The sequence below is a fragment of the Talpa occidentalis genome, unplaced genomic scaffold (assembly GCF_014898055.3).
Source record: "Talpa occidentalis isolate TD23 unplaced genomic scaffold, MPIMG_talOcc4v2.1 talOcc4.2, whole genome shotgun sequence".
NCBI lineage: Eukaryota > Metazoa > Chordata > Mammalia > Eulipotyphla > Talpidae > Talpa > Talpa occidentalis.
The window spans coordinates 19,811,649-19,837,240 of NW_023602073.1; the positions used below are offsets into that span (position 1 = coordinate 19,811,649).

At 36.8% G+C, this 25,592-nt stretch overlaps 2 protein-coding genes across 2 annotated transcripts; both read left to right on the forward strand.

Annotated features, from left to right (window-relative positions):
- Window positions 1-924: 924 nt before the first annotated feature.
- Window positions 925-4,243, forward strand: LOC119253558 (olfactory receptor 14J1-like). Its single transcript, XM_037521066.1, has 2 exons — window positions 925-1,584; window positions 3,995-4,243. The coding sequence occupies exons 1-2, from the start codon at window positions 925-927 to the stop codon at window positions 4,241-4,243; spliced, it is 909 nt and encodes a 302-aa protein (XP_037376963.1).
- A 5,940-nt stretch (window positions 4,244-10,183) lies between these two features.
- Window positions 10,184-20,549, forward strand: LOC119253559 (olfactory receptor 14J1-like). Its single transcript, XM_037521067.1, has 4 exons — window positions 10,184-10,484; window positions 16,910-17,380; window positions 17,689-17,834; window positions 20,484-20,549. The coding sequence occupies exons 1-4, from the start codon at window positions 10,184-10,186 to the stop codon at window positions 20,547-20,549; spliced, it is 984 nt and encodes a 327-aa protein (XP_037376964.1).
- The last annotated feature ends 5,043 nt before the right edge of the window (window positions 20,550-25,592 follow it).

Genomic DNA, 25,592 nt, shown 5'->3' on the forward strand with positions numbered 1-25,592 from the left:
TACAAAGGTCATATCACATCCATTAATTTTTAATTTTATCAATTTTATTACGGTACGTTTGATTTATAACATTATATAAGAATTAGTGGCCAGAGTCACCATCTCCAGGTGTGTGTTACCAGTTTATGTGTTTCTTCATAAATAATAGCAATGAGTATTTTGGTTAAAATGGTTAGCTATTTTCAGGGGGTACAAAATTTGTATTTCAAATTTGTTTAGCCATAAAGGAGGGAATCTCCTCATCATCATGGCAACTTCAAATTTGTTTAGCATATTTCAGATCCATTCCCTTTGGAATTTATTTCAGATCAATATTTATTATGTTATGTAAATGATAATCATTATCTACATATTATATATTGTATAGGCACTACAGCATGGTATTTATACTTTGAATTTCTTTATTGAACTCACATTGTTAGGTAGAATAAAAACATGAGAATATTTTCCTCTAATGTATAAAATGAAATGATAAAATTGCAAAAATGAATCCATTGCAAATGGAGTGGTATATGAGCAGATAGAATGGCTAATGAAAAAGAATAGTAGCTAAGAAACATTTATAAACATGAGAGTATGAAGGTATAAAACTTTTTAATATAAATCAAAAGAAAATGCACCATACTACTAATTATAAGATCATAGATTAAAAAAATTAACTAAACATATAATATTTTCATTTCTCTTTCCTTTGATTGAAATAGTGAATAATCAAATTTATCCTTTTCCTTACCCATTCTTTCATGGCTGAGTGTATATAATTTAAATTTTCTGAACAACTTTCACATTTGAAGTATGATTTCTTCAAGTAACTTCATGTCCACTTTTGTTGACTCCAAGGTAGGTTAGGTGCTTAAGTGACATAAATTTCAAATGGTTACCATCTTGTTTTGCAGCGAACACATTGGTTAATTAAGAAGGACTATGGCTAATTTCACTGTGAATGGGTTTCTTCTGATGGGATTTTCTGCCAAACCTGAGGTAGAAATCTTACTTGCTTTTCTGTTCTTAGTCTTATACATGGTGGCAGTAACTGGGAATCTCCTCATCATCATGGCAACTTCCATGGACAACAATCTCCACTCACCCATGTATTTCTTCCTGAAACATCTCTCCTTTCTGGACCTGTGCTACATTTCTGCGACTGTGCCAAGGTCCATTTACAACTCTTTCATGCACAGTGGCTACATTTCCCTCGGGGAATGCATCGTGCAGTGTTTTGCTTTCATTCTCTGTCTTGTTGCTGAGATGTCCATGCTCACAGTGATGTCTTATGATCGCTATGTGGCCATTTGCTTTCCACTGCACTATGAACTAATCATGGATGCCAGCAAATGTGTCCATGGAGTCCTAGGCGTCTGGATCAGTGGGGTTATTTCAGCATCCATGCACACAGCTGCCACTTTTTCCATGCATTTCTGTGGTTACCAGATTCACCAGTTCTTCTGTGATGTCCCTCAGGTCCTGAAACTCTCGTGTTCTAATGAGTATATCAGTGATATTGGAGTCACTGGCTTTGTGGCTCTTATGACCTTTCTTTGTGTCATCTTCATTGGACTGTCCTACATCCAGATATTCTCTACTGTGCTGAGGATGCCATCTGCTGAGGGCAGAGCTAAGGCCTTTTCCACTTGCCTTCCCCACTTTGCTGTCGTTATTTTATTCATTTCAACAGGATCCTTTGAGTTTCTCAGGCCACATTCTGACTCTCCAAGTGCACTGGACATTTTTCTCACTGTTATGTACACAGTTGTGCCCCCAACACTCAACCCAATGATATATAGCCTAAGAAATAAAGCCATAAATGTTGCTCTACGAAAGGTATTCCAAAGAAGAAAAGCTGGCCTCTTTTGTTGAATGCAGATTTTTTTTGTTGTTGTTAAATACTCTTTTGTCTGAAACGGTTTTGTGTATGGTGTGATACCCTGGTATAATCAAAACTTTTTTGCAGGTGGTTGTTCAGTTTTAGCAACACCGTTTATTGAAGACATTTTGCTATTTTCTTTTAAGGTTCTTGGCTTTTTGTATTAAATTAGCTGGGGATATAAGTGTGCATATATTATGAGCTCTTTATGCTGTTCCTTGGATTCATGTGCCTGTTGTTACTGTAGCTTTACACTGTTTGATATCAAGGAGGTGGTACTTCCATATTTGCTTTCCCCCCTTAGTATTGCCATGGATTTTGTGGTTCCATACAAATTTCATTTGTTCAATTTCTGTGAAAAATGCCATTTTTTTTTTGGTAGGAATTACATTGAATGTGTACATGACTTTAGGTAAGATGGCCATGTAAACAATGTTGTGGAGACCTCTCAGTCCATTGGAATAGGCAACATAGGATATAGCAATGCAAGAATGGAAAACAGAAAGGAAGAGAACATATTTATAAAGTACAGAAGAGGGCCTCCCCTGGTGTCGCAGGTGCTTGAGCGCCATGCTGTGAAGCTGTCCGCAGCCTCTGCAGTGCCGGTTCGATCCCCACCGGCGGGGAGGGGCCCACATGGTGTGGCAGACCTCTCCTGTCGTGCCCGCTGCTCCCCTCAACAGTGTATTTCGTCAGACTACCTGTTCTGTTCCCGGTTCTGTCTCTGGTGAATCCTCTCACCCTCCCCTGCATATAGCCTGTACCCGGTTCTTGTATAAATAAATAAATAAATCTTAAAAAAATAAAATATAGAGGAAAACTTCATAAACCTGGGAAGGAAGTAAATATATAAGTTCACAAAGCTAAAGGAACTCCTGATTATCTAAATGTAATGAGAACTACACTAAGCATATATTCATGAAACTATCAAGAGTTCAGGATAAAGAAACAATAGTAAGATTAACTAGGCAAAAGAGTTGGTGATTATAAAGAAAATCCCATCAGGTCAACATTACGTATTCTCTGAAGAATACAATGCAATAATTTCCAACCAAATGGAGGGAATTTGAAAAAATTACATGCAGCAGTACTAATCAGAATTATAAAAACAATATTGAATATTCATGTAAGAGATAATTGGACAACATAAAACTCTTTAAAAATTCCTGGACATCAACAAATATCTTGAGGGGTCTGAGCTTAAAGAGAGAGTGGGGAGGGGAAAGGCCAGGGGACACAAACATTGGTGGTGGGGGGGAAAAAGGAAAAGAAAAAAGTTCAGTGTACTAACCTTGGACTGCTCTGTGTTTTTGAGATTTCTTTTTCAAATAAACAAATAGTTTTGTAAGACACAAGTTAAAATTGCGCTTTGATTGCATTCTTTAAGACATGCTTGTTTAACCGATAGGTTTTGATTTTAAAAATGTCAATACAACTGGATATTTCTTCCTTACTTCTTTAACTACCTTGATAGCAGTCCTATAAAACTAAAGGTATATAATGTGTTGTCAGTTTTAGAACACATGGAAAAACAATATCTTTGCTAATGATAGCTCTAGGAGGATGAGTGGAAGCAGAGTTTATGAGGCTAGGGAAACAATGGGAAATTGAATCAATAGGAAGAAAGGAAAAGTAGCATAAATGACAAGTAAGGTGACAGTTGGGAGCCTGCTGACCTAAAGGGAGCTGGAGTTTTTAGAGAATACCTGTTTTCTCTGCATATGGAGTTCCAGGACATTGGAAGTTCTGCAAACAGAACTTCTTCCTATAATTGACTCCTGTTCTCTGAGGATGTACTGGCTTCTGTGCATGTTCCCCACTAACCAGGAAAACTTGTTTTCAGCAGTAACTTATTAATCTGTATAAGCAAAACCACAATTGAGTGCTATTTTCTTGTTAATTTGTTCATATCTTTAATAAAAACTTCGGCTGGGAGAGTAAAAGGCAGAACTGCTCTTGATGGCACTTTCCGCAGCCTTACCCCATTGCAAATTCTTTCAGATTCTGACTCTTTGTTAATGGCAGAGAACTTCATTGGCAGTTCTACCACTGCAGATGATGATAACAAAAGCTATACATGTCTGCATGGTCTCCTTTCTTAGTTCATCAAAATGTTCATATATACTGTAGGAAGTTGCTAAGTGTGCTGCTTGGAGTCTGTTACTTGGATTCTGCTGCATGCTGGAGAGGAAAGTTCCTGTGGGGTGCTGTTTGCCCACAGTCATAGCTCTGGCGACATTGACTCCCATCCCCAAAATAAAGAAAGTCTATGATGGATGGGCTGACAAGCTTCCACATACAAACTGTATTAAACCTGACCATTCCTGGGATTGTGGGCTGACACTTTTGGGAGCTATCCCACCGAGCCTGCCTGTGTGACAAATAAATCTCTTGCCTCTACCTCTCTGAGGGCAGCCTGATTTGTCTGGAAAATTGCTGTAACATAATTATGTAAATTGATAATGTATAATAATATATTGCTGAAATTACAATATTGATTGAACACACATAGAGTTATATCACAAATCAGTTAGCATAAATGTGAAACTGTCTTTGTGGTAAGAAACATAAATGTGTATATGGTAACTCCATCATCAATCTGTGATAATGTTACATAATTAGATATATGTACTGGTTTTAGTCCTCTGTTCCTATTGCAGTTTGCCCAACCCATGTCATTCCCTGAGTGATAGAGTGGGAAGAGCATCTTGTTCTTCAGGAGTTCTTTTCAACACATCACACTTTACATTGATAATATGACTCATTTATGTTGATGATTTGACTCATTGTGGGCACTTAAGTAAATTTTGGATGGTCTTTGTTTGCTAGAGAACAACTGTATGATTAGAATGTGAGCCATTCAGTCCTAACTCTGAACTCTGAAGAGAAGGAAATTGAAGGTGAACTAATTGCCAATAACCAATAGTTTAAACAATCTTGTCTATGTAAAGTGGCCAAAATGAACCTTAAACAGCAGAGATTCGGAGAGTTCTTAGGTGTAGAACCCAAGGAGGTGCTGGGAAGATGGTCTGACAAGGAAGGCAAGGAAATTCTGCTCTCCTTCCTAATCTTGCTCTGCATCTTTATATTTCTTACTTGTGTTTTTTTTCTAATAGAAGAGTTAGAAATAGACCATTCTGAGTTCTGTGAGCTACTCTAGAATATTATTTAAGGGAAGAAGTAGAATCCCTAAAAATAGCTTGTAGATCAGACATGTAAGGGCCTGGACATTCAGGTGGTGTCCAGTAGAGCCATCCTCATGGGAGGAAATGGTAACCTGGGACCTGGTTCTATGTCTGACTTAAGAGCTGTGAAGTGTTGAGAAAAACAGGTGCCCTATATTCAGTGTCAAAGTGTGAATAAAAAGAGAAGGGAATAAATCATTAAAGAAATAACTTCATAAAAGTGCAAAAGGGAAACCTCCACTCCTATTTTCATTGCAGTGCTATTTATAATAGCTAAGATATGTTAATAACCTAAATGCCCTAAAACAGATGAATGTATCCAGTAGGTGTGGAATATATACAAAATGGAATACTACTCAGCAATCAAAACAGATAAACTCATGCTATTTGTGACAACATGGTTGGAGCTGGAAGGGATTATGCTGAGCAAAATAAGTCAGAAGAAAAGAGGAAAATATTGGATGGTCTCACTTATGAGGGGATATAGGTAAACATAACAAAAAAACAGGGGAAATCAAAACTCACAGGCAAACCATAGACCTGTTGCATATGCAGGGGAAGGGGTATAAAATTGGTAGAAACAGGGGAGGGAAGAACACAGGGGACTATGGGGATGGTAGACAGGTGATGTGATGGTGGAGAATTATGGGGACTACATCTAAGGGGAAAAATCAAATATTGCACAAAAAAAATGGACAATGAAATAAGAACATGATAAACAAACAAACAAACAAATAAATAAATAAACTAAGCACACACAAAAATACTATAAAAACCACCCCTCATATTTTTTTATCCAAGATTGCCCTGTTCTGGAACTAAATTCCTTTCTGGTTGATGAATATTTCTTATCACAGTACTTTTCACTTTATTTCATTTAAGAGCAAGTATGTGTTTTCAAAAAGATACATGTTTGATTTTTGAATGTTACTTGGATCAGATATAACTCAGTTGGACTTAAAAGGTGAAAAAATTAATGTATAACTGGCCAAAAAATAATTTGTAATTTGTTACTTCCTCACTCAAGTGAAATTTAATTGTCAATTTGTGGCATAAGTTTAGGGAGTAATTTGTTGCTTCATTAATAGAAGCCGAATGGTATGTACACCTTTCAGAAGATGGGGATGTTTATTAGATTTTGTAATATTATGCATTTAAAATTAAATGAATGACTTCTTTACTCATTTAATGGAACTAAATGAAGTCTTTTTTGGGGGTATCTTTGAATCTATCACATTATACTATTATTTTCAATAATTTGATACAATAAACACAAATTAGTTGAAATTCCAGGTAACTATGTATGATCATTAAGTCAGCCCAACTGAAAAATACTCTTGGGGAACGATACATATAATTGCAGGTTTTGGCCCCATGATATTAATCAAGAGCACCAAATACCCAGGGCACAAACAAACTCTGCTTATGCCAAAAAGATTTCATAACTGAACTTTCAGAGGCCAAAGAAAGGATTGAAATGGACTGATTTTTCCTCCACAATTCAGATTTTTTTGAATGTGACTGATTTGTAGAGATCACAATTTGAGCTGTCAACTGCTCACACTGACAGCATCTCTTTCTATGGAGTGAGTATGTTCTTGAATATGCTCTGGTGAGTTTCATAAAAACATAGATTATACACAATAGTGGAAAACCCATAAATTGTTTTTTTTGAGTGAGACAGAGAACGAGCCACTAACATCGAACTTGTAAGACATGAAATAATATGGATGAGCTATATTATTTCAATGGAAATTAGGAATCTGGGAGAGAACAATGTAAACTCCTTACATGCTGAATCATTTATGGCATGTAATTACCTTCTCCCCACCCTTGCTTTTCTTTCTATAATGACATAGAAGAAATGCAGTGTGAAATTTCCTTCTGTTCATATTGTACATTGAATCCTATAATAATAACTTAATAGAGATGTGAGATGTTTTCCATATCAAAAATCACAGGTAAATTGTGGAAACATGCTAGGAAAATTTATCAATTGAGAATGGATCAAATATTTTAGTAAGGGAAAAAAAAACTACATTTTCTATCTGCACAAAATAAGGATTAAAAAAACATAGATAAAGATTGAAAGAGTATAATATGAATCATGCTTCTTGTCTTAATCTGACATTCTTGCCTTGTTATTTATTCTAATTCATAGGCAAAAATCTGAGTTAAAGAAAATTCTTGGATGGACTTGTGAATGGTCAATTATTTTTGAAAATTATTAGTTACTTATTCCTTTTACTCCTTATCTCTGCTTATTCCTTTCTTATGCATTCACATAACCTGAGAACCCTAAGTGTTTATAACATGTTAGTTTTTATTTGCATATGATATGATAATATGCATAAAGAACCCCAAAAACTCCACAGAAAAACTACTCAATATAATCAACCAGTTCAGTAAAGTAGCAGGATACAAAATCAACACACGAAAATCAGTAGTCTTCCTATACACAAACAATCTGATGAAGAAATCAAGAAAACCAACCCTTTTATAAATGACACCAAAAAAATCAAATACTTGGGAATAAACGTAACAAAAGAGGTGAAAGACCTATACAAACAAAATTATAAAATGCTATTAAAAGAAACTGAAGAGGACACAAAGAAATGGAAAGAAATCCCCTGCTCATGGATTGGAAAGATTAACATTATTAAAATGTTCATCTTCTCAAAAGCAATCTACAGATTCTTTGATATTCCACAAAAATTCCAATGACATCTTCAAAGAAATAGAACAAATACTTATGAAATTCATATGGAACCACAAAAAACCATGAATAGCCAAAGCCCTATTGATGAAAACAAAGGAGAAAGGAAATATCACACTTCCAAACTTCAAGCTATACTACAAAGCCATAATAATTAAAACAGCTTGGCAATAGAACAAAAACAGACACATAGACGAATGGAATCAAATAGAGAGCCCAGAAATAAAGCCACACTTATATGAACAACTAATATTTGACAAAGGAGCAAAGAATATACATTGGAACATGGACAGTTTGTTCAATAAATGGTGCTGGGAAAACTGGACCTCAACATACAAAAAAATGAAACTAGACCACTACCTCTCACTGTGCACAAAAATCAATGTAAAATGGATAAAAGAACTGGACGTAAAGATCTGAAACCATAAAACATATCAAAGAGAATATAGGTAAAACACTAGAAGACATACATCTCAGGAACATCTTTAAAGACTCATCACCCAAAGCAGTGACAGTGAAGGCAAAGATAAACACTTGGGATTACATCAAACTGAAAAGCTTCTACACAGCAAAAGAGACATTAACCAAAACACAGAGACACCCCACTTATTGGAAAAAAAACTTTGCCTTCCATTCAACTGATAAGGGACTGATCACAAAGATACACAAAGAACTCACATGGCTCAACAAAAACAAAATAAACAATCAGGTCAAGAAATGGGCAGAAGAACTTAAAAGACATTTCTCCAAAGAGGAAATGCAAATGGCCAACAGGCATATGAAAAAACATTCAACATCCCTTATAATCAGGGAAATGCAAATTAAAACCACATTGAGATATCACCTGACACCAGTAAGAATGGCACATATCAAAAAAAAAAAAAAACAAGCAACAACAAATGTTGGCGAGGATGTGGTGCAAAGGGAATGCTCCGACATTGCTGGTGGGAGAGCAAACTGGTCCAGCCACTGTGGAAGTCTGTCTGGAGGTTCCTCAGTCTACTAAAAATGGAGCTACCATATGACCTGGCAATTCCACTCCTAGGGATCTACCCAAAGGACACAAAAACATTGATTCCAAAGAACACCTGTACAGCTATGTTTATTGTAGCACTATTTACAATAGGTAAAACCTGGAAACAACTCAAATGCCCAAAAATAGATGACTGGATCAAGAAGATGTGGTATATATACACAATGGAATATTATTCAGCAATCAAAAAAGATAAACTCATGCCGTTCGCAGATAAATGTGGATAGAGCTAGAAGGGATTATGCCCAGTGAAATAAGCCAGAAGGAAAAAGAAAAATATTGGATGGTTTCACTTATAACAGGAATATAGGGGAACCAAATAAGACATCAGTGTAAAAAAAATAATAACAGCACAAAACACAACAAAGCAAAAACAGACGATTATAAATCAGAGACATCCTGCAGGGGAGGAGGAGGGACTGGATCAGAGGGAGGGAAGGAGGAGCACAGGGGACTGTGGTGATGGTGCATGGGTGCCTTGGGGAAGGAAATTCTATGGGGACTCAATCTGAGTGGGAGAGGGGAAGCAAACATTGTTTAAAAATAATAAAAAAAGAAACATCTCAGATGATAGCAGGTTTTATGAAAGCAAGAATCTTCAGAATAAAAGGAGTTAATTACAAAGATGAGAATAATTTTAATATTAGTGAATTAATTTTAAATTAGTTTAAGATTGTTATGATAAATGTTCTATTTTAGATTGTTAGTAAAGATTCTTTAAAGTACAAGATGTTTAAAAAATGTTAGTTTTATGTTGTGTAAATAGAGGTTAGATCCACATCACAAAAGATATGTCATACAGATACAGATAATTTTCAAGAACATATAAATATATTATGAAGTAACTATTTAATTATAATTTTAGAATCTGTCAAAATTTTGCTGTTGCAGTAATTTTATTTTTTAATATTTATTTTCTAATGAAATTGTTAATTTTTGGACAGTGTTTTATTCCTCCCTCATGTGTAGTCTCCATACACATAGCACCTGTGATTCATTCCATTTCAAATGGTTCCCATTGTTTTGCAGCAAACATCACTGGCAGATTAAGAAGGACTATAGCTAATTTCACTGTGATTGGGTTTCTTCTGATGGGATTTCTGCCAAACCTGAGGTGGAAATCTTACTTGCTTCTCTGTTCATAGTCTTATTCGTGGTGGCGTTAACAGGCAATATCCTCATTATCACTGCAACTTCCATGGACGGTAGTCTCCATTCACCCATGTATTTCTTCCTGAAACATCTCTCCTTTCTGGATCTGTGCTACATTTTGGTGACTGCCAAGGTCCATTTTCAATTCTTTCATGCACAGTGGCTACATTTCCCTTGGGGAATGCATAGTGCAGTGCTTTGCTTTCACTCTCTGTGCTGCTTTTGAGCTGTCCATGCTCACAGTGATGTCTTATGATCACTACATGGCTATCTGCCTTCCACTGCACTACGAAATCATCTTGGATGTCAGCAAATGTGTCCACGGAGTCTTACGCATCTGGATCAGTGGGGTCATTTCTGGAGCCATACACACAGCTGCCACTTTCTCCATGCACTTCTGTGGTTACCAGATTCACCAATTCTTCTGTGATAGCCCCCAGGTCCTGAAACTCTCTTGTTCTAATGAATATATCAGTGATATTGGAGTCACTGACTTTGTGGGTCTTATGGACTTTCTTTGTGTCACCTTTATTGGTCTGTCCTATGCACGGTTATTCTCTACTGTGCTGAGGATGCCATCTGCTGAGGGCAGAGCTAAGGCCTTTTTTACTTGTCTTCCTCACCTCGCTCTTGTCATTCTCACCTCGCTCTTGTCATTTTATTCATTTCAACAGCCTCTTTTGAGTCTCTCAAGCCACCTTCTGTCTCTCCAAGTTCACTGGATTTTTTTTCACTATTATGTACACAATTGTTCCCCCGATCCTAAATCCAGTGATTTACAGCCTAAGAATTAAAGCCATAAAGGTAGCTTAAGAAACATATTCTAAGGAAAAATTTTTAGCTGACATCTTTTGTTGAATGCAGATTTTTTTTTTGGTGTTGGAACACTCTTTTTTTTTTTTTTTTGAATACAGTTTTATGTATGGGGTGATTCCCTGACATAATGAAATTCTTTTGCAAGTGGTTGTTCAGTTTTACCAACACCATTTATTGAAGATATTTTGCTATTTTCTTTGAATGATCTAGGCTCCTTGTCTTAAATTAGCTGGGGATATATGTGCACATTTATTTATCAGCTCTTTATGCTATTCCTTGGATTCATGTGCCTGCTGTTATTGCAGCATTTTACTGTTTGGTATCTCCATTTTGTTTTTCCCCCTTAGTATTGCTTTGGATTTGTGGTTCTGTACAAATTTCATTTGTTCAATTTCTGTGAAAACACCATTTAATTTTTGATAAGAATTGCATTGATTGTGTACCTGACTTTAGGTAAGATGGCCATGTAAATACTGTTAGAATGCTTGAATCCAGAAACCCTTGGGGACCTATCTGTCCATTGGGATAGGTAACATCAGGGTATAGCATATCCAGATGTGTAAGCCAGAGAGAAAAGAAAAAAACATATTTATAAAATATAGAGAAAGACCTCATAAACCTGAGAAAGAAAGTAAATATAACTGTTCATAAAGCTAAAGTAATACCTGATTATCTAAACGTAATGAGAACTACATTAAGTACATATTCGTGAAACTATCAAGAGTTCAGGACAAAGAAACAATAATAAGATTAACTAGGCAAAAAAGAAAATCCCATCAGTTAGCGTTACATATTCTCTAAAGAATGAAATGCAGTAATTTCTATGCAAGTGGAGGGAATTTGAAAAAAATTATATACAATACTACTAATCAGAATTATAAAAACAAATATTGGATATTCATATAAGAGATAATACAACATGAAACTCTTTAAAAATTTCTGAACATCAACAAATACCTTGAGGGTCTGAGGCTAAAGAGAGAGTGGGGAGATGAAAAGCCAGGGGACACAAGGGTGAGGGGTGGTGGGGGGGGGCAAAGGAAAAGAAAAAAGTTCAGTGTACTAACCTTGGAACTTTTCCGTAATTTTGAGATTTCTTTTTAAAATAATCCAATAGTTCTGCAGGACACAAGTTATAATTGTATTTTGATTGCATTTCTCAAGAGATGCTTGTTTAACTCAGGTTTTGATGTTAGAAAATGTCTATATAACTGGATATTTCTTCTTTACTCTTTTAACTACATCAAGAAGCAGTTCTATAAAACTAAAGGTATATAATGTGTTGCCAGCTGTAGACCACATGGAAAAGCAATGTATTTGCTAGTGATAGCACTAGGAGGATGAGTGGAAGCAGAGTTTATGAGCCGAGGGAAATAATGGTAAATTGAATCAACAGGAACTAACTAAATGTACCATAAATGAGAAGTAAGGTGACTATATCAAAAGCTATACATGTTTGCATGGTCTCATTTCTTCTTTTATTTCATCAAAATTTCCATAAATAAAGCAGGAAGTTCCTAAGTCTGCTGCTTGCAGTCTGTTACTTGGAGTCTGCTGCTGCTGGAGTGGAAAGTTCCTGGGATGTGCTGCTTGCCCACATGGGTAGCTCTGGCAACCTTGACGCCCTTCCCAAGCAGTAAAGAAAGTCTATGATGGATGGGGTGACAAATTTCCACATACAAACTGTATTAAACCTGACCATTCTTGGGATTCTGGGTACAGATTTTTGAGAGCTATCCCACTGACCTGCCAGTGTGACAAATAAATGTCTCTGTCTCTCTACCTCTCTGAGGGCAGACTGCTTTCTCTGGGAAATTGCCATAACATAATTACATAAATTGATATGTATAATAATATATTGCTGGAGTTTCAATTTAAAAAAATTATTTATATGTTTTTTGCATCAGTGTTCATTTTTAAACAATATTTGCTTCTCCGCACCCCCCTCCAGGTGTAGTCCCCATAGAGTTACCTTCATCAATGCACCTATGCATCACCCTAGGCCCCTGTGATCCTCCTTCCCTCCCTCTCATCATCTCCCTCCTCCGCCCCTGCAGGATACCAGGTTGGCCAGGATGTGGTGCAAAAGGAACTCTCCTACATTGCTGGTAGGAATACAAACTGGTCCAACCACTATGGAAATCTGTCTGGAGGTTCCTCAGTCTACTAAAAATGAAGCAACTACATGACCAAGCAATTCCACTCCTAGAGATCTACCCAAAGGACACAAACACATTGATTCAAAAGAACACCTGTACCCCTATGATAATTGCAGCACTATTTATAATAGATAAAACCTAGAAACAACAAAAATGCCCAAAAGTAGATGAAGTTTCAATATTGATTGAACACACACACATACACAGATGCATCACAAATCCAGTTAACATAAATGTAAACTGTCTATGTTAGAAACATAAATGTGTATATGGTATATCCATCATCAATCTGACAATGTCACATGATTAGAAATATGTACTTGGTTTTTGTCCTCTGTTCCTTTCACAGCACGCCAAACCCATGTCATTCCCTCTGTGATAGAGTGGGAGGAACATCTTGTTCTTCAGAAGTCCTTTCAACACATCACACTTTACATTGATGATATGACTCATTGTGGCCACTTATGTAAATTCAGGATAGTGTTTGTTTGCCAGAGAACAACCATGTGATTAGAATGTGAACCATTCAGTTCTACGTGACCTCTGAAGAAGAGAGGGAAATCGAAGGATGAGTTACTTGCCAATAACCAATAGTTTAAACAATCTTGTCTATGTAATGTGGCCACCAATGAAACTTAAACAGCAGAGATTCATAGAATTTCAGGTTGTGGAACCCAAGGAGGTTCTGGGAAGATGTGTGACAAGAAAGGCGAGGAAATTCTGCTCCCTTTCCCCAATCTTGTCCTACATTTCTTTATATTTCTTATTTGTATTTTTTCTAATAAATCACAAGGAGTTATAAACAGACCATTCTGAGTCTGTGAGCTACTCTTGAATATTATTGAAGGGAAGTCATGGAAGCCCCAATAGTATCTTGTAGATCATACATAAAGGACCTGGACATTCAGGTGGTGTCTTGTAAAGGCATTCTCATGGGAGGGAATTGTAACCTGGGGGCCTAATTCTGTGTCTGACTTAAAAGCTGTGGAAGTGTTGAGAAAAACAGGTACCCTGTATTCAGTATCAGACGTGTGACTAAAAAGAGAAAGGAATAAATCACTCAAAAAAACCCCCAAATCCTTGGGCCTCCCCTGGTGGCGCAGGGGTTGAGCGCGGCTGCCCGCAGACTCTGCGGTGCCGGTTCTGCGGTGCCGGTTTGATCCCTGACCACCGGCGAGGGTCCCACATGGTGCGCAGACCTCTCCTGCCATGCCCACTGCTCCCCTCAGCAGTGTGTTTCATCAGTCTGCCTGTTCTGTTCCCTGCTCTGGCTCTGGTGAGTTCTCTCACCCTCCCGCGTTTCTGACTGTGCCCAGTGCTTGTATAAATAAATCTTTAAAAAAAAAAAAAAAACCTCATAAATGTGCAAAAGGGAAACCTCCACTCCTATTTTCATTGCAGTGCTATTTATAATAGCTAAGATATGTAAATAACCTAAATGTCCTAAAACAGACAAATGGATCAAGCAGCTGTGGCATATACACAAAATGGAATATACTCAGCAATCAATAAACATAAACTCATGCCATTTGTGGCAACATGGATAGAGCTGGAAGGGATTATACTAAGCAAAATAAGTCAGAAGAAAAAAGAAAAATATTGGATGGTCTCACTTATAAGGGGGGTATATGGAAACCTGAGAAGAGATCAGGAAAAATCAAAATTCACAGGAAAACCGTAGATTTGATGCAATGCAGGGGTGGGGGTGTAAAGGGGGTAGAAAAAGGGGAGGAAAGAGCACAGGAGACTATGGTGATTGTTGACAGGTGATGTGATGGTGGGAGAATGATGAGGACTACAACTGAGGGGAGAAATCAAATATTGTAAAAAAATGGATATTGATGTAAGAACATAATCAATCAATCAATCAATAAACAAACTAGGCGTACACAAAAACACTATAAAAACCACCCCTCACATTCTGTTTCAGGATTGCCCTGCTCTGAAACTCAATTCCTTTCCAGTTGATGAATATTTTACATCACAGTACTTTTTCACTTTATTCATTTGAGAGCAAACTAATAAAAATATGTATGTTTCACTTTTTGAAAGTTGTTTGTTATACAACTAATGAGTATAACAGTGATATTGGAGTCAGATACAAATAAGTTGTATCTACAAAGTAAAAAGGTGAATATATAATTGGCCAAAAAATAATGGGTTATTTACTTCCCCACTCAAAGTGAAATTTGATTGTCATTTAGTGGCATAAGATTAGGGAGTAATTTGTTGCTTCATTAGTAGAAATAAAATGGTATTTACACCTTTCAGAAGATGGGGTTGTTTATTGTATTTTGTAATATTATGCATTTAAAATTAAATGAATGACTTGTTTACTCATTTAATGGAACTAAATGAAGTCTTTTTTTGGGTATTTTTGAACTATCACATTATACCATTATTTTCAATAATTTGATCCAATAAACACTAATTAGTTGAATCCAGATTACTATGTATGATCATTAAGTCAACTCAACAGAAAAAACCATCTTTGGGAACAGTAAATATAATTGCACAGTCTGGCTCCAGGGCATTTATAAGAGCACCAAATACCCAGGGCACCCACAAACTTTGCTTATGCTAAAAATATTTCCTAACCGAATCTCCAGAGGCCAAAGAAAGGATTGAAATGGCCTGATTTTTTTCTCCATAGTTCAGATTTTTTGAATGTGACTGATTTGTAGAGATCAAGATTTTGGGCTGTCAACAGCTCATACTGACAGCTTCTCCTTCAATGGAAGAAATATGTTCTTGAATATGCTATGGTGAGTTTCATAAAACATAGATATACAGAATAGTGGAAAACCCATAAATTACTTATTTTAAGTGAGTGAGGGAACCAGTTACTATCATTCAACTTGTAAAACATGCAATAATATGGATGAGCTATGGTTATTTTAGTGGAAATTAGGAATCTGGGAGAGAACACTGTAAACTCTTACATGCTGGAATCATTTTATGGCATGTTATTACTTCCTCCCTAATGTTGCTTTTCTTTCTATAATGTTATAGAAGAAATTCAGTGTGAATTTTCCTTCTGTTCATATTATACATTGACTCTTATAATAATGACTTAACAGAGATGTGAGATGTTTTCCATATCAAAAATCACAGATAAATTGTTGAATCATGATAGGGAAATTTTAAATTGAAAATGAATCAAATATTTTAGTACTGGCAAAATAACTACACTTTTTAGCTGCACAAAATAAGGATCAAAACAAATATAGATAAAGATTGAAAGAGTATAATAAGAGACACACTTTTTGTCTTTTAAAAAAAAATATTTATTTATTTTTTTAAGATTTATTTATTTATTTATGCAAGCACTGGGGTACAGTCAGAAGTGGGGGAGGGTGAGAGAATTCACCAGAGCCAAAACGGAGAGCAGAACAGGCAGACTGACAAAGTACACTGCTGAAGGAAGCATCGGGTGAGTCCGGGCAGGTCTGCTTGCCATGTGGGTCACGCCAGTGGTGTGTGATCAAACTCATGCTGCCCTGTGGATAGCTTCATAGTGCTACATCTTAACCCCATGTGCCAACAGAGAGGTCTTACAGTTTTTTTTTAAATAATAAATTTTATATTTATATTCTCCATACAATTGCAACCCCCCATTCTGACCCCAATCCCTCCCCTCCTGCCCCTCACCCCCCAAAAAGTATCTCTGGTTCATAGATTTTTGTTGATTTTGATTTTCACTTTCTTATAGTTATTCATTTTCCTGGTCCCTTATTTAAGTTTTCTAGATTCCTGCTATGAGTGAGACCATCTGGTATTTTTCTTTTTCTTTCTGAGAGGTCTTATAGTTTTAGGATTTGTCAAAATTTTGCTGTTGCACTCATCTTAATTTTAATATTTATTTATTTTCTTATATTATTGTTAATTTTTGAACAGTGCTTTAGTCCCCCCTCATGTGTAGTCTCCATACACAGAGCACCTGTGATTCATTCCATTTCAAATGTTTCCCATCTTGATTTGCAGCAAACATCACTGGTAAATTAAGCAGGACTATGGCTAATTTCACTATGAGTGGGTTTCTTCTGATGGGATTTTCTGTCAAGCCTGAGCAGGAAATCACACTTGCTTCTCTGTTCTTAGTCTTATATGTGGTGGCAGTAACTGGCAATATCCTCATTATCACCGCAACTTCCATGGACAGTAGCCTCCACTCACCCATGTATTTCTTCCTGAAACATCTCTCCTTCCTGGATCTGTGCTACATTTCTGTGACTGTGCCAAGGTCCATTTACAACTCATTCATGCATAGTGGCTATATTTCCCTCGGGGAATGCATAGTGCAGAGTTTTGCTGTCATTTTCTGTATTTCGGCTGAAATGCCCATGCTCACAGTGATGTCTTATGACCGCTACGTGGCCATATGCCTTCCACTGCACTATGAAATCATCATGGATGACAGCAAATGTGTCCATGGAGTCCTAGGAGTCTGGATCAGTGGGTTATTTCTGCATCCATGCACATGGCTGCCACTTTTTCCATGCACTTCTGTGGTTACCAGATTCACCAGTTCTTCTGTGACATCCCCCAGATCCTGAAACTCTCTTGCTCTAATGAGTATAACAGTGATATTGGAGTCACTGGCTTCGTGGCTCTTATGACCTTTCTTTGTGTCACCTGTATTGGACTGTCCTACATCCAGATATTCTCTAGTGTGCTGAGGATGCCATCTGCTGAGGGCAGAGCTCAAGCCTTTTCCACTTGCCTTCCTCATCTTGTCGTGATCATATTATTTGTTTCAACAGCTTCCTTTGAGTTTTTCAAGCCACCTTCTGACTCTCCAAGTGCATTGGACATTTTTCTCACTATTATGTACACAGTTGTGCCCCCAACACTCAATCCAATGATCTATAGCCTAAGAAATAAAGCCATAAAGGTTGCTCTACGAAAGGTATTCCAAAGAAGAAAAGCTGGCCTCTTTTGTTGAATGCAGATTTTATTTTTTGGTTGTGCAACACTCTTGGGTTTGAATACAGTTTTGTGTATGGGGTGATACCCTGGTGTAATGAAATTATTTTGCATGTGGTTGTTCAGTTTTACCAACACCACTTATGGAAGACAATTTGGTATTTTATTTTAATGTCTTGGCTCTTTGTCTGGTGCTATAAGTGTGCACATATTTATGAGCTCTTTATGCTGCTCCTTGGATTCATGTGCCTGTTGTTATTGTAGCATCATATTATTTGCATTCAGGGAGGTGGTGCCTCCATTTTTACTCTTCCTTCTTAGTATTGCCTTGGATGCTGTGGTTCTGTACAAATTTTGTTTGTTCAATTTCTGTGAAAAATGCCTTAAATTTTTGATAGGAATTAAATTGAATATGTGCATAACTTTCGGTAAGATGACCATGTAAACCATGTTAAAATGCTTGAATTCAGAAACCTTGGGGAGATATCTGTCTGTTGGGATAGGCAACATCAGGATATAGTGTATTCAAGAATGGAAGACAGAGAGAAAAGAAGGGAACACATTTATAAACTATAGAGGAAAATTTCATATACCTGGGAAGGGAAGTAAATATATCTGTTCATAAAGCTTAAGGAACACCTGATTAACTAAATGTAATGAGAACTACATTAAGTACATATTCATGAAAGTATCAAGAGTTCAGGACTAAGAAACAATAATAAGATTGACTAGGCAAAAGGGTTGGTGACTTATAATGAAAATCCCATCAGGTTAACATAACATATTCTCAAAAGAATGAATTGCAGTAATTTCCAACAAAATGGAGGGATTTTGAAAAAAAAAAATACACACAGTAATACCAATCAGAAATATAAAAACAGATATTGGATATTCATATAAGAGATAATTGCACAAAATAAAACTCTTTAAAAATTCCTGGACATCAACAAATACCTTGAGGGGTCTGAGGTTAAAGAGAGAGTGGGGAGGGGATAGGCCAAGGGACACAAAAGTTGGTGGCGGGGAAAGATGGAAAGGAAAAAAGTTCTGTGTACTAAACTTGGAACTGTTCTGTAATTTTGAGATTTCTTTTTCAAATAAACCAATAGTTGTGTAGGACACAAGTTATAATTGTGTTTTGATTGCATTCCTCAACACATGCTTGGTTTACTCAGGTTTTGACATTAGAAACCGTTAATATAAGTGGATATTTCTTCTTTACTCCTTTAACTGCATCAAGAAGCAGTTCTATCAAAATAAAGGTATATAATGTGTTTCCAGCTTTAGAACACATGGAAAAGCAATATCTTTGCTAATGATAGCTCTCAGAGGATGAGTGGAAACGGAGTATATGAGGCTAGGGAAATAACGGGAAATTAAATCAACAGGAACAAAGTAAAATAACATAAATGACAAGTAAGATGACTATAACAAAAGCTATACATGCTGCATTCTCTCCTTTCATTTCTCAGTTCATCAAAAGATACATCGTTATGTAAATTGACAATGTATAATAATATATTGCTGAAGTTTCAGTATTGATTGAACACACACAGATGTATCACAAATGAAGTTAGCGTAAATGTGAAATTGTCTTTGTGTTAAGAAACATAAATGTTTATATGGTAAACCCATCATCAGTCTGTGATAATGTCACATAATTAGAAATACATACTTGGTTTTTGTCCTCTGTTCCTGTCTCAGCTTGCTCAAATCCATGTCATTACCTGAGTGATAGAAGGGGAAAAGCATCTTGTTCTTCAGATGTCCTTTTCAACACATCACACTTTACATTGATAATATGACTCATTATGTTGATAATATCACTCAATGTGGGCACTTATGTAAATTCAAGATGGTGGTTGTATGCCAGAGGACAACCAAGTGATTAGAATGTGAATCATTCATTCCTACCTCTGACCTCTGAAGAGGAGAAGGAAATTCAAGGTGAGATAATTGCCAATAACCAATAGTTTAAACAATCTTGTCTATGTAATGTGGCTACCAATGAACCTTAAACAGCATAGATTCGGAGAGTTCTGGGTTGTGGAACCCAAAGATGTGTTGGGAAGATGTGTGAGAAGGAAGGCGAGGAATTTCTACTTTCCTTCCCCAATCTTGTCCTGCAGCTGTCTATATTTCTGATTTGGATTTTTTCTAACAAATCACTAAGAGTTAGAAATAGACCATTCTGAGTTCTGTGAACTACTCTAGAATATTTTTTTTTTTAAGAGGCATGTTATTTATTTATTTATTATTTATTTATTTATTTATTTATTTGTTTGCTTGTTTGTTTGTTTTTTTATACATGCACTGGGTACAGTCAGAAGCGCGGGAGGGTGAGAGAATTCACCAGAGCCAGAGTGGGGAGCAGAGCAGGCAGAAGGACCGAAGTACACTGCTGAGGGGAGCAGTGGGCTGCAGGAGAGGTCTGCGCGCCATGTGGGACCCTCCTCCAGTGGCCGGGGAGCAGCCGGGGATCGAACCGGCGCCGTGGAGGCTGCGGGCAGCTTCGCAACCCAGCGCTCAACCGCTGCGCCACTGGGGAGGCCCTCTAGAATATTTTTGAAGGGAAGGAGTGGAACCCCCATAATAGTGCATAGATCAGTCATGTAACGATCTCGACATTCAGGTGGTGTCTGGTAGAGCCATTCTCATGGGAGGGAATGGTAATCTGGCGGCCTGGTTCTATGTCTGACTTAAATGCTGTGGAAGTGTTGCGAAAAACAGGTACCCTGTATTCAGTGTCAGAAATGTGACTAAAAAGAAAGAAAGAAATCACTAAGAAAATAATCAAAAAAGTACAAAAGTCGTCACATATTTAAAATGCTGCCTTAGAAAATATTCACTGAAATTCAAAAAAGTATGCAGTAATGGAGGAGTGGATGGTCAGCATGACATTTTGAAAACCAAAAGTAATTTGCAGAATAATATAATCATCTTGTTAATAGCAATATGAATGTATTAATGTGGCTAAAATTTATTATTAGAATTAATTTTTTAAATATTTATTTATTTATGCATACAAGAACCGGGGTATAGGCCAGATGTGGGGGGAGGGTGAGAGGAGTCACCAGAGACAGAGCCGGGAACAGAACAGACAGACTGACTGAAATACACTGCTGAGGGGAGCAGCGGGTGAGACAGGAGAGGTCTGCCAGTCATGTGGGATTCTTGCCAGCAGGCTGGGATTGACCCGGCCCTGCAGAGGTTGCTGAAAGCTTCACAGTGCTGTGCTCAACTGCCTGTGCCAGAGGGGGAGGCCCTAGAATTAATTTTTAAGAAATCCATCTTCATACTGTTTGTGGGCGATGCACTATTTAGATTTGTACATGGTATGAAAACTGAATAGCCAAATGTGTTATAATGAAATAATGTACTTACTCACATGTGTTACAAAAATGATCACAAAATGGATTAAAGATCAAATTGTAAGGGCTAAAACTGTAAAATAGTGGACAAGATAAGGGTAAATCTGTGTGAATTTGAACTTGTTGATAGATTGTCAGTATGACACAAAATCATGAGTTAAAGACAGGAAATAAAATTGATTTTATCACACTAATAGACTACCCTGTCAAGAACCTCCCTGGTGGCGCAAGGGGATAAGCACCACACTATGAAGCAATCTGAAGCCTCTGCAGCATGAGTTCGATCCCTGGCCGGCCAGGGAGCAACCCACATGGTGCAGCAGACCTCTCCTGACTCGCCGGCTGCTCCCTTCAGCAGTGTACTTTAATCAATCTGCCCGTTCTGTTCTCCAGTCTGTCTCTGGTGAATCCTCTCACCCCCCACATCTCTGGCCTGTACCCCAGCTTTTGTATTCATAAATAAATAAATCTTCAAAAAAAGATTCTATGAAGTAACAGAACACATTGCACACTACAGGAGAAAACTGAAATGATGCTTATTACAAACAGAAAACATGAAAAGTATAAAACTCTCCTTTTTAGATAATGAGGATGTTTGTTAAACATAATATTACTAGTTAAAAATCAAATAAAAAATACCTGATGGTCTCACTCATAGCAGGAATTTAGAACACTTAAATAAGGGACCAGGAAAAAGACTAATTATAATAAAGTAAAAATCAAAATAAACAAGCAATTATAAACCAGAGACACACTGGGGTGGGGGGGGAGGGAGTAGGATCAAAACAAGGTGGGTGGGAATTGTATGGGTACTATAGACAAGATGAAAATGCATATATTGTGCAAAAATGAAAGAAATGATGTAAAAATATATAAAATTAAAATAATAATAAAAGAATCAATGACTTGTTAATTCATTTAATAGAATAGAATAAAGTTATTTTTTGGTATTTTTATATCTAACACACATTATATTTTTCAATAATTTGATCCAATAAGCACAAAAGACAAACTCTAACTATATATGCTTACTAAATTAACTCAGCATAAAAATACTCTGCAGAAGCACTCAATATAATTACAAGTTTTGGTCCCAAGGTATTTACCATGAACACCAAATACCCACAGCACCTAAAAAATGAGAAGTGCCAAAGAGGTTTAATAGCCTAAAATCTAGTGGCCTAAGAAGGTTTGTGTTTTTTTTTTTTAAGATTTATTTATTTATTTATTTATTTATTTATTTATTTATTTATTTATACAAGCACTGGGTACAGTCAGAAGTGCAGGAGGGTGAGAGAATTCACCCGAGCCAGAGCGGGGAACAGAACAAGCAGACTGACAAAATACAGTGCTGAGGGGAGCAGTGGGCGCGGCAGGAGAGGTCTGTAGCAGAGGCTGCGGGCAGCTTCGCGGCCCAGCGCTCAACAGCTGCGCCACCAGGGGAGGCCCCTAAGAAGGGTTTTTAATGGACTTATTTTTCCTCCATAGCTCAGATTTCTCTGAATGTGACTTATTTTAGAGATCAGGACTTTGAGCTAAATGTCAGCTACTCACACTGCCAGCCTCTCCTTCTGTTGAGGAAAGAAGCTCTTGAACTGACTCTTGTGAGTTTCCTTAGATTCTAAAAAGATAGGTTATGCAGAATAATGGAAAGTACATAAGTTACTGATTTGAGTGGGTGAAAGAACCAGCCATTACCATTTGAATGGTAAAATATGAAATAACATGTATGTGCCTTGATTATTTTAATGGATATTAGAAATCTGGAAGAGAATATTTTAAACTCCTCCCATTCCAGAATTATTTTATGGAGTGTAATTACCACCTCCCTAGCAATGTCATCACAGATGTAATTCAGTGTGAATGTGTGATGGGATGATACTTTCTGATAGTCCTTATGTTCATACTATTCACTGACCCTTACAATAATGACTTATAACGGATGAGAGTTGCTTTCCACATCAGAAATCACAGATAATAGCCATTCTCACAAGTGTAAGATAACCTGTCATGTGACTTTGATGTGTTTATTCCACATTAAGAGACTCTTGGGTTCTGTCTTGTTTGGAGAAGAACCTGTTCAGAACCTCTGGCCATTTTTTTATAGGATTTTATAATGTTGAATTGTACTAGTTGAGTATATGCTTCAGATATTAACCCCTTGTCTGATCTATGGTTTGTAAATATCCTTTCCCGTTCATTAGGTTGCCTTTTTCTCCTAAAGATGGTTTCTTTCACTGAGCAGAAAGAGAGTCATCTCTAAACCTATTGGCTCTGTTCTCCTATGTATTGTATGGTTTTAAGTTCTCACTAAGGTAGATGTCAGTGAGTTGATGGTCTGTGAGTTTTTTTTTTTATTTCTTCTTCTTTTTTTTTTTAACATCATTGCTCATTTTTCTGCAATGTATACTTGTATGCTTTCTCCTTTCAGGTACTATCCATGTGAAATTTCCACCACCAGTTTACCTGTGAACCATCACCATACTCCTTTGTGCTCTTCTCTCCCCTGTTTTAATTCCTCTACCTCCCCTTCCCTTGCAGAATGTCTCCAATTTATAGTTGCCTGCTAATTTTTTTAATTATTATTTTTTTTCACCTGATCCCTTATTTGGTTTCCCTATATTCCTCCTAAAGTGAAACCATCCTATATTTTTCTCATTCCTTTTGTCTTATTTCACTAAGCATAATCCTTTCTAACTCCATCCATGTTGCTGTGAATGGCATAAGTTTATCTTTTTCATTGCTGAATAGTATTCCATTGTGTATATGTACCACATCTCCTTGATCCAGTCATCTATTTTTGGGCATTTGGATTGTTTCCATATCTTACTTATTATATGTAGTACTGCAATAAACATAGGTGTGCAGGTATTCTTTTGAATTACTGTTTTTGTGTCCTTTGGGTAGGATCATGAGAGTGGAGTTGCTGGGTCATCTGTTATCTCCATTTTTAGTAGTTTGAGGAACTTTCGCAGAGCTTTCCATAGTGGTTGGATATGTCTGTGATTTCCCCCATGTTTTAGGGTTTTACCTTCAGGTTTTTAATCTATTATGAGTATATTTTGTAGTAAGTCAAAATTTTAGGTAAGTAGGTGTCATCATTAAATCAAATAACGAAAAATTACTCTGTAGGAACAATAAATATAATTGCAAGTTTTGGTCCCAAGACATTTAGTTACTGAGAACACCAAATACCCACAGCATCAAGACACCTAGCTTGTGCCAAAGAGATTTCATAGTCTAACCTCCAGAGTCCAAGGAAGGGTTGAAATGGACTTATTTTTTCTCCACTGTTCAGATTTTTCTGAATGTGACTGAATTCAGAGACAGAATTTTGAGCTAAATGTCAGCTGCTCGCACTGACAGCTTCTTTTTCTGTTGAGGGAAGATATTACTGAATATGCTCTGGTGAGTTCCCTTAGGTTCTGAAAATGTATTGTAGATTACACAGAAAAATAGAAAGCCCGTAAGTTACCTGTTTTGAATGGGTAAGAGAACCAGTCACTCTTATTTACTTCTAAAATAGGAAATACTATATATGAGTTATGCGTACTTTAATGGATATGATAAATCTGGGAAAGAATATATAAGCTCCTTACTTTCTAGAACCTTCCTAGCAATGCTTACTTTAATATAATCATCTTAACAATAATTCAGTGTGAATGTGTGATGGGATGACACTCTGATATTCCTTGTATTCCTATTATTCATTGTCTCTTTTTTTTAATATTAAATTTTATTTTTATATTCCCCCATACAATTGCAAATGCCCATTCTGACCCCATCCTTCCCTCCCGCCCCCCCCCCCAAAAGTGTCTCTGGTTCATAGTTTTTTGTTGATTTTGATTTTCACTTTCTTATATTCATTTTCCTGGTCCCTTATTTAAGTTTTCTAGATTCCTGCTATGAGTGAGACCATCCGGTATTTTTTCTTTTTTCCTTTTGGCTTATTTCGCTGAGCATGGATCCCTTCCAGTGCATCCATGTTGCTGCAAATTGCATGTGTTTTATCTTTTTTGAATGCTGAGTAATATTCCATGGTATATATGTACCACATCTTCTTGATCCAGTCATCTATTTTTGGGCATTTGGGTTGTTTCCAAAGCTTAGCTATTGTAAACAGTGCTGCTATAAACATAGGAGTGCAGGTGCTCTTTGGAATTGATGTTTCTGTGTCCTTTGGGTAAATACCTAGGAGTGGAATTGCTGGATCATATGGAAGCTCTATGTTTAGTAGGTCCAGAAATCTCCACACAGCTCTCCATAGTGGTTGGACCAGTTTGCACTCCCCAACAGTGCACAAGAGTTCCTTTTTCTCCACACCCTGCCAACATTTGTTGTTGCTAGTTTTTTAATATGTGCCATTCTCA

Bases quoted from the DNA above. Each gene is read 5' to 3' on its own strand.
- LOC119253558 (XM_037521066.1), top strand. From the start codon at position 925: ATGGCTAATTTCACTGTGAATGGGTTTCTTCTGATGGGATTTTCTGCC. The intron at 1,585-3,994 runs GTGCTGAGGATG...TATATACTGTAG, and splicing joins ACATCCAGATATTCTCTACT to GAAGTTGCTAAGTGTGCTGC.
- LOC119253559 (XM_037521067.1), top strand. From the start codon at position 10,184: ATGCTCACAGTGATGTCTTATGATCACTACATGGCTATCTGCCTTCCA. The intron at 10,485-16,909 runs GTCTGTCCTATG...CTTGATTTGCAG, and splicing joins TCTTTGTGTCACCTTTATTG to CAAACATCACTGGTAAATTA. The intron at 17,381-17,688 runs GTGGGTTATTTC...TTGTTTCAACAG, and splicing joins AGTCCTAGGAGTCTGGATCA to CTTCCTTTGAGTTTTTCAAG.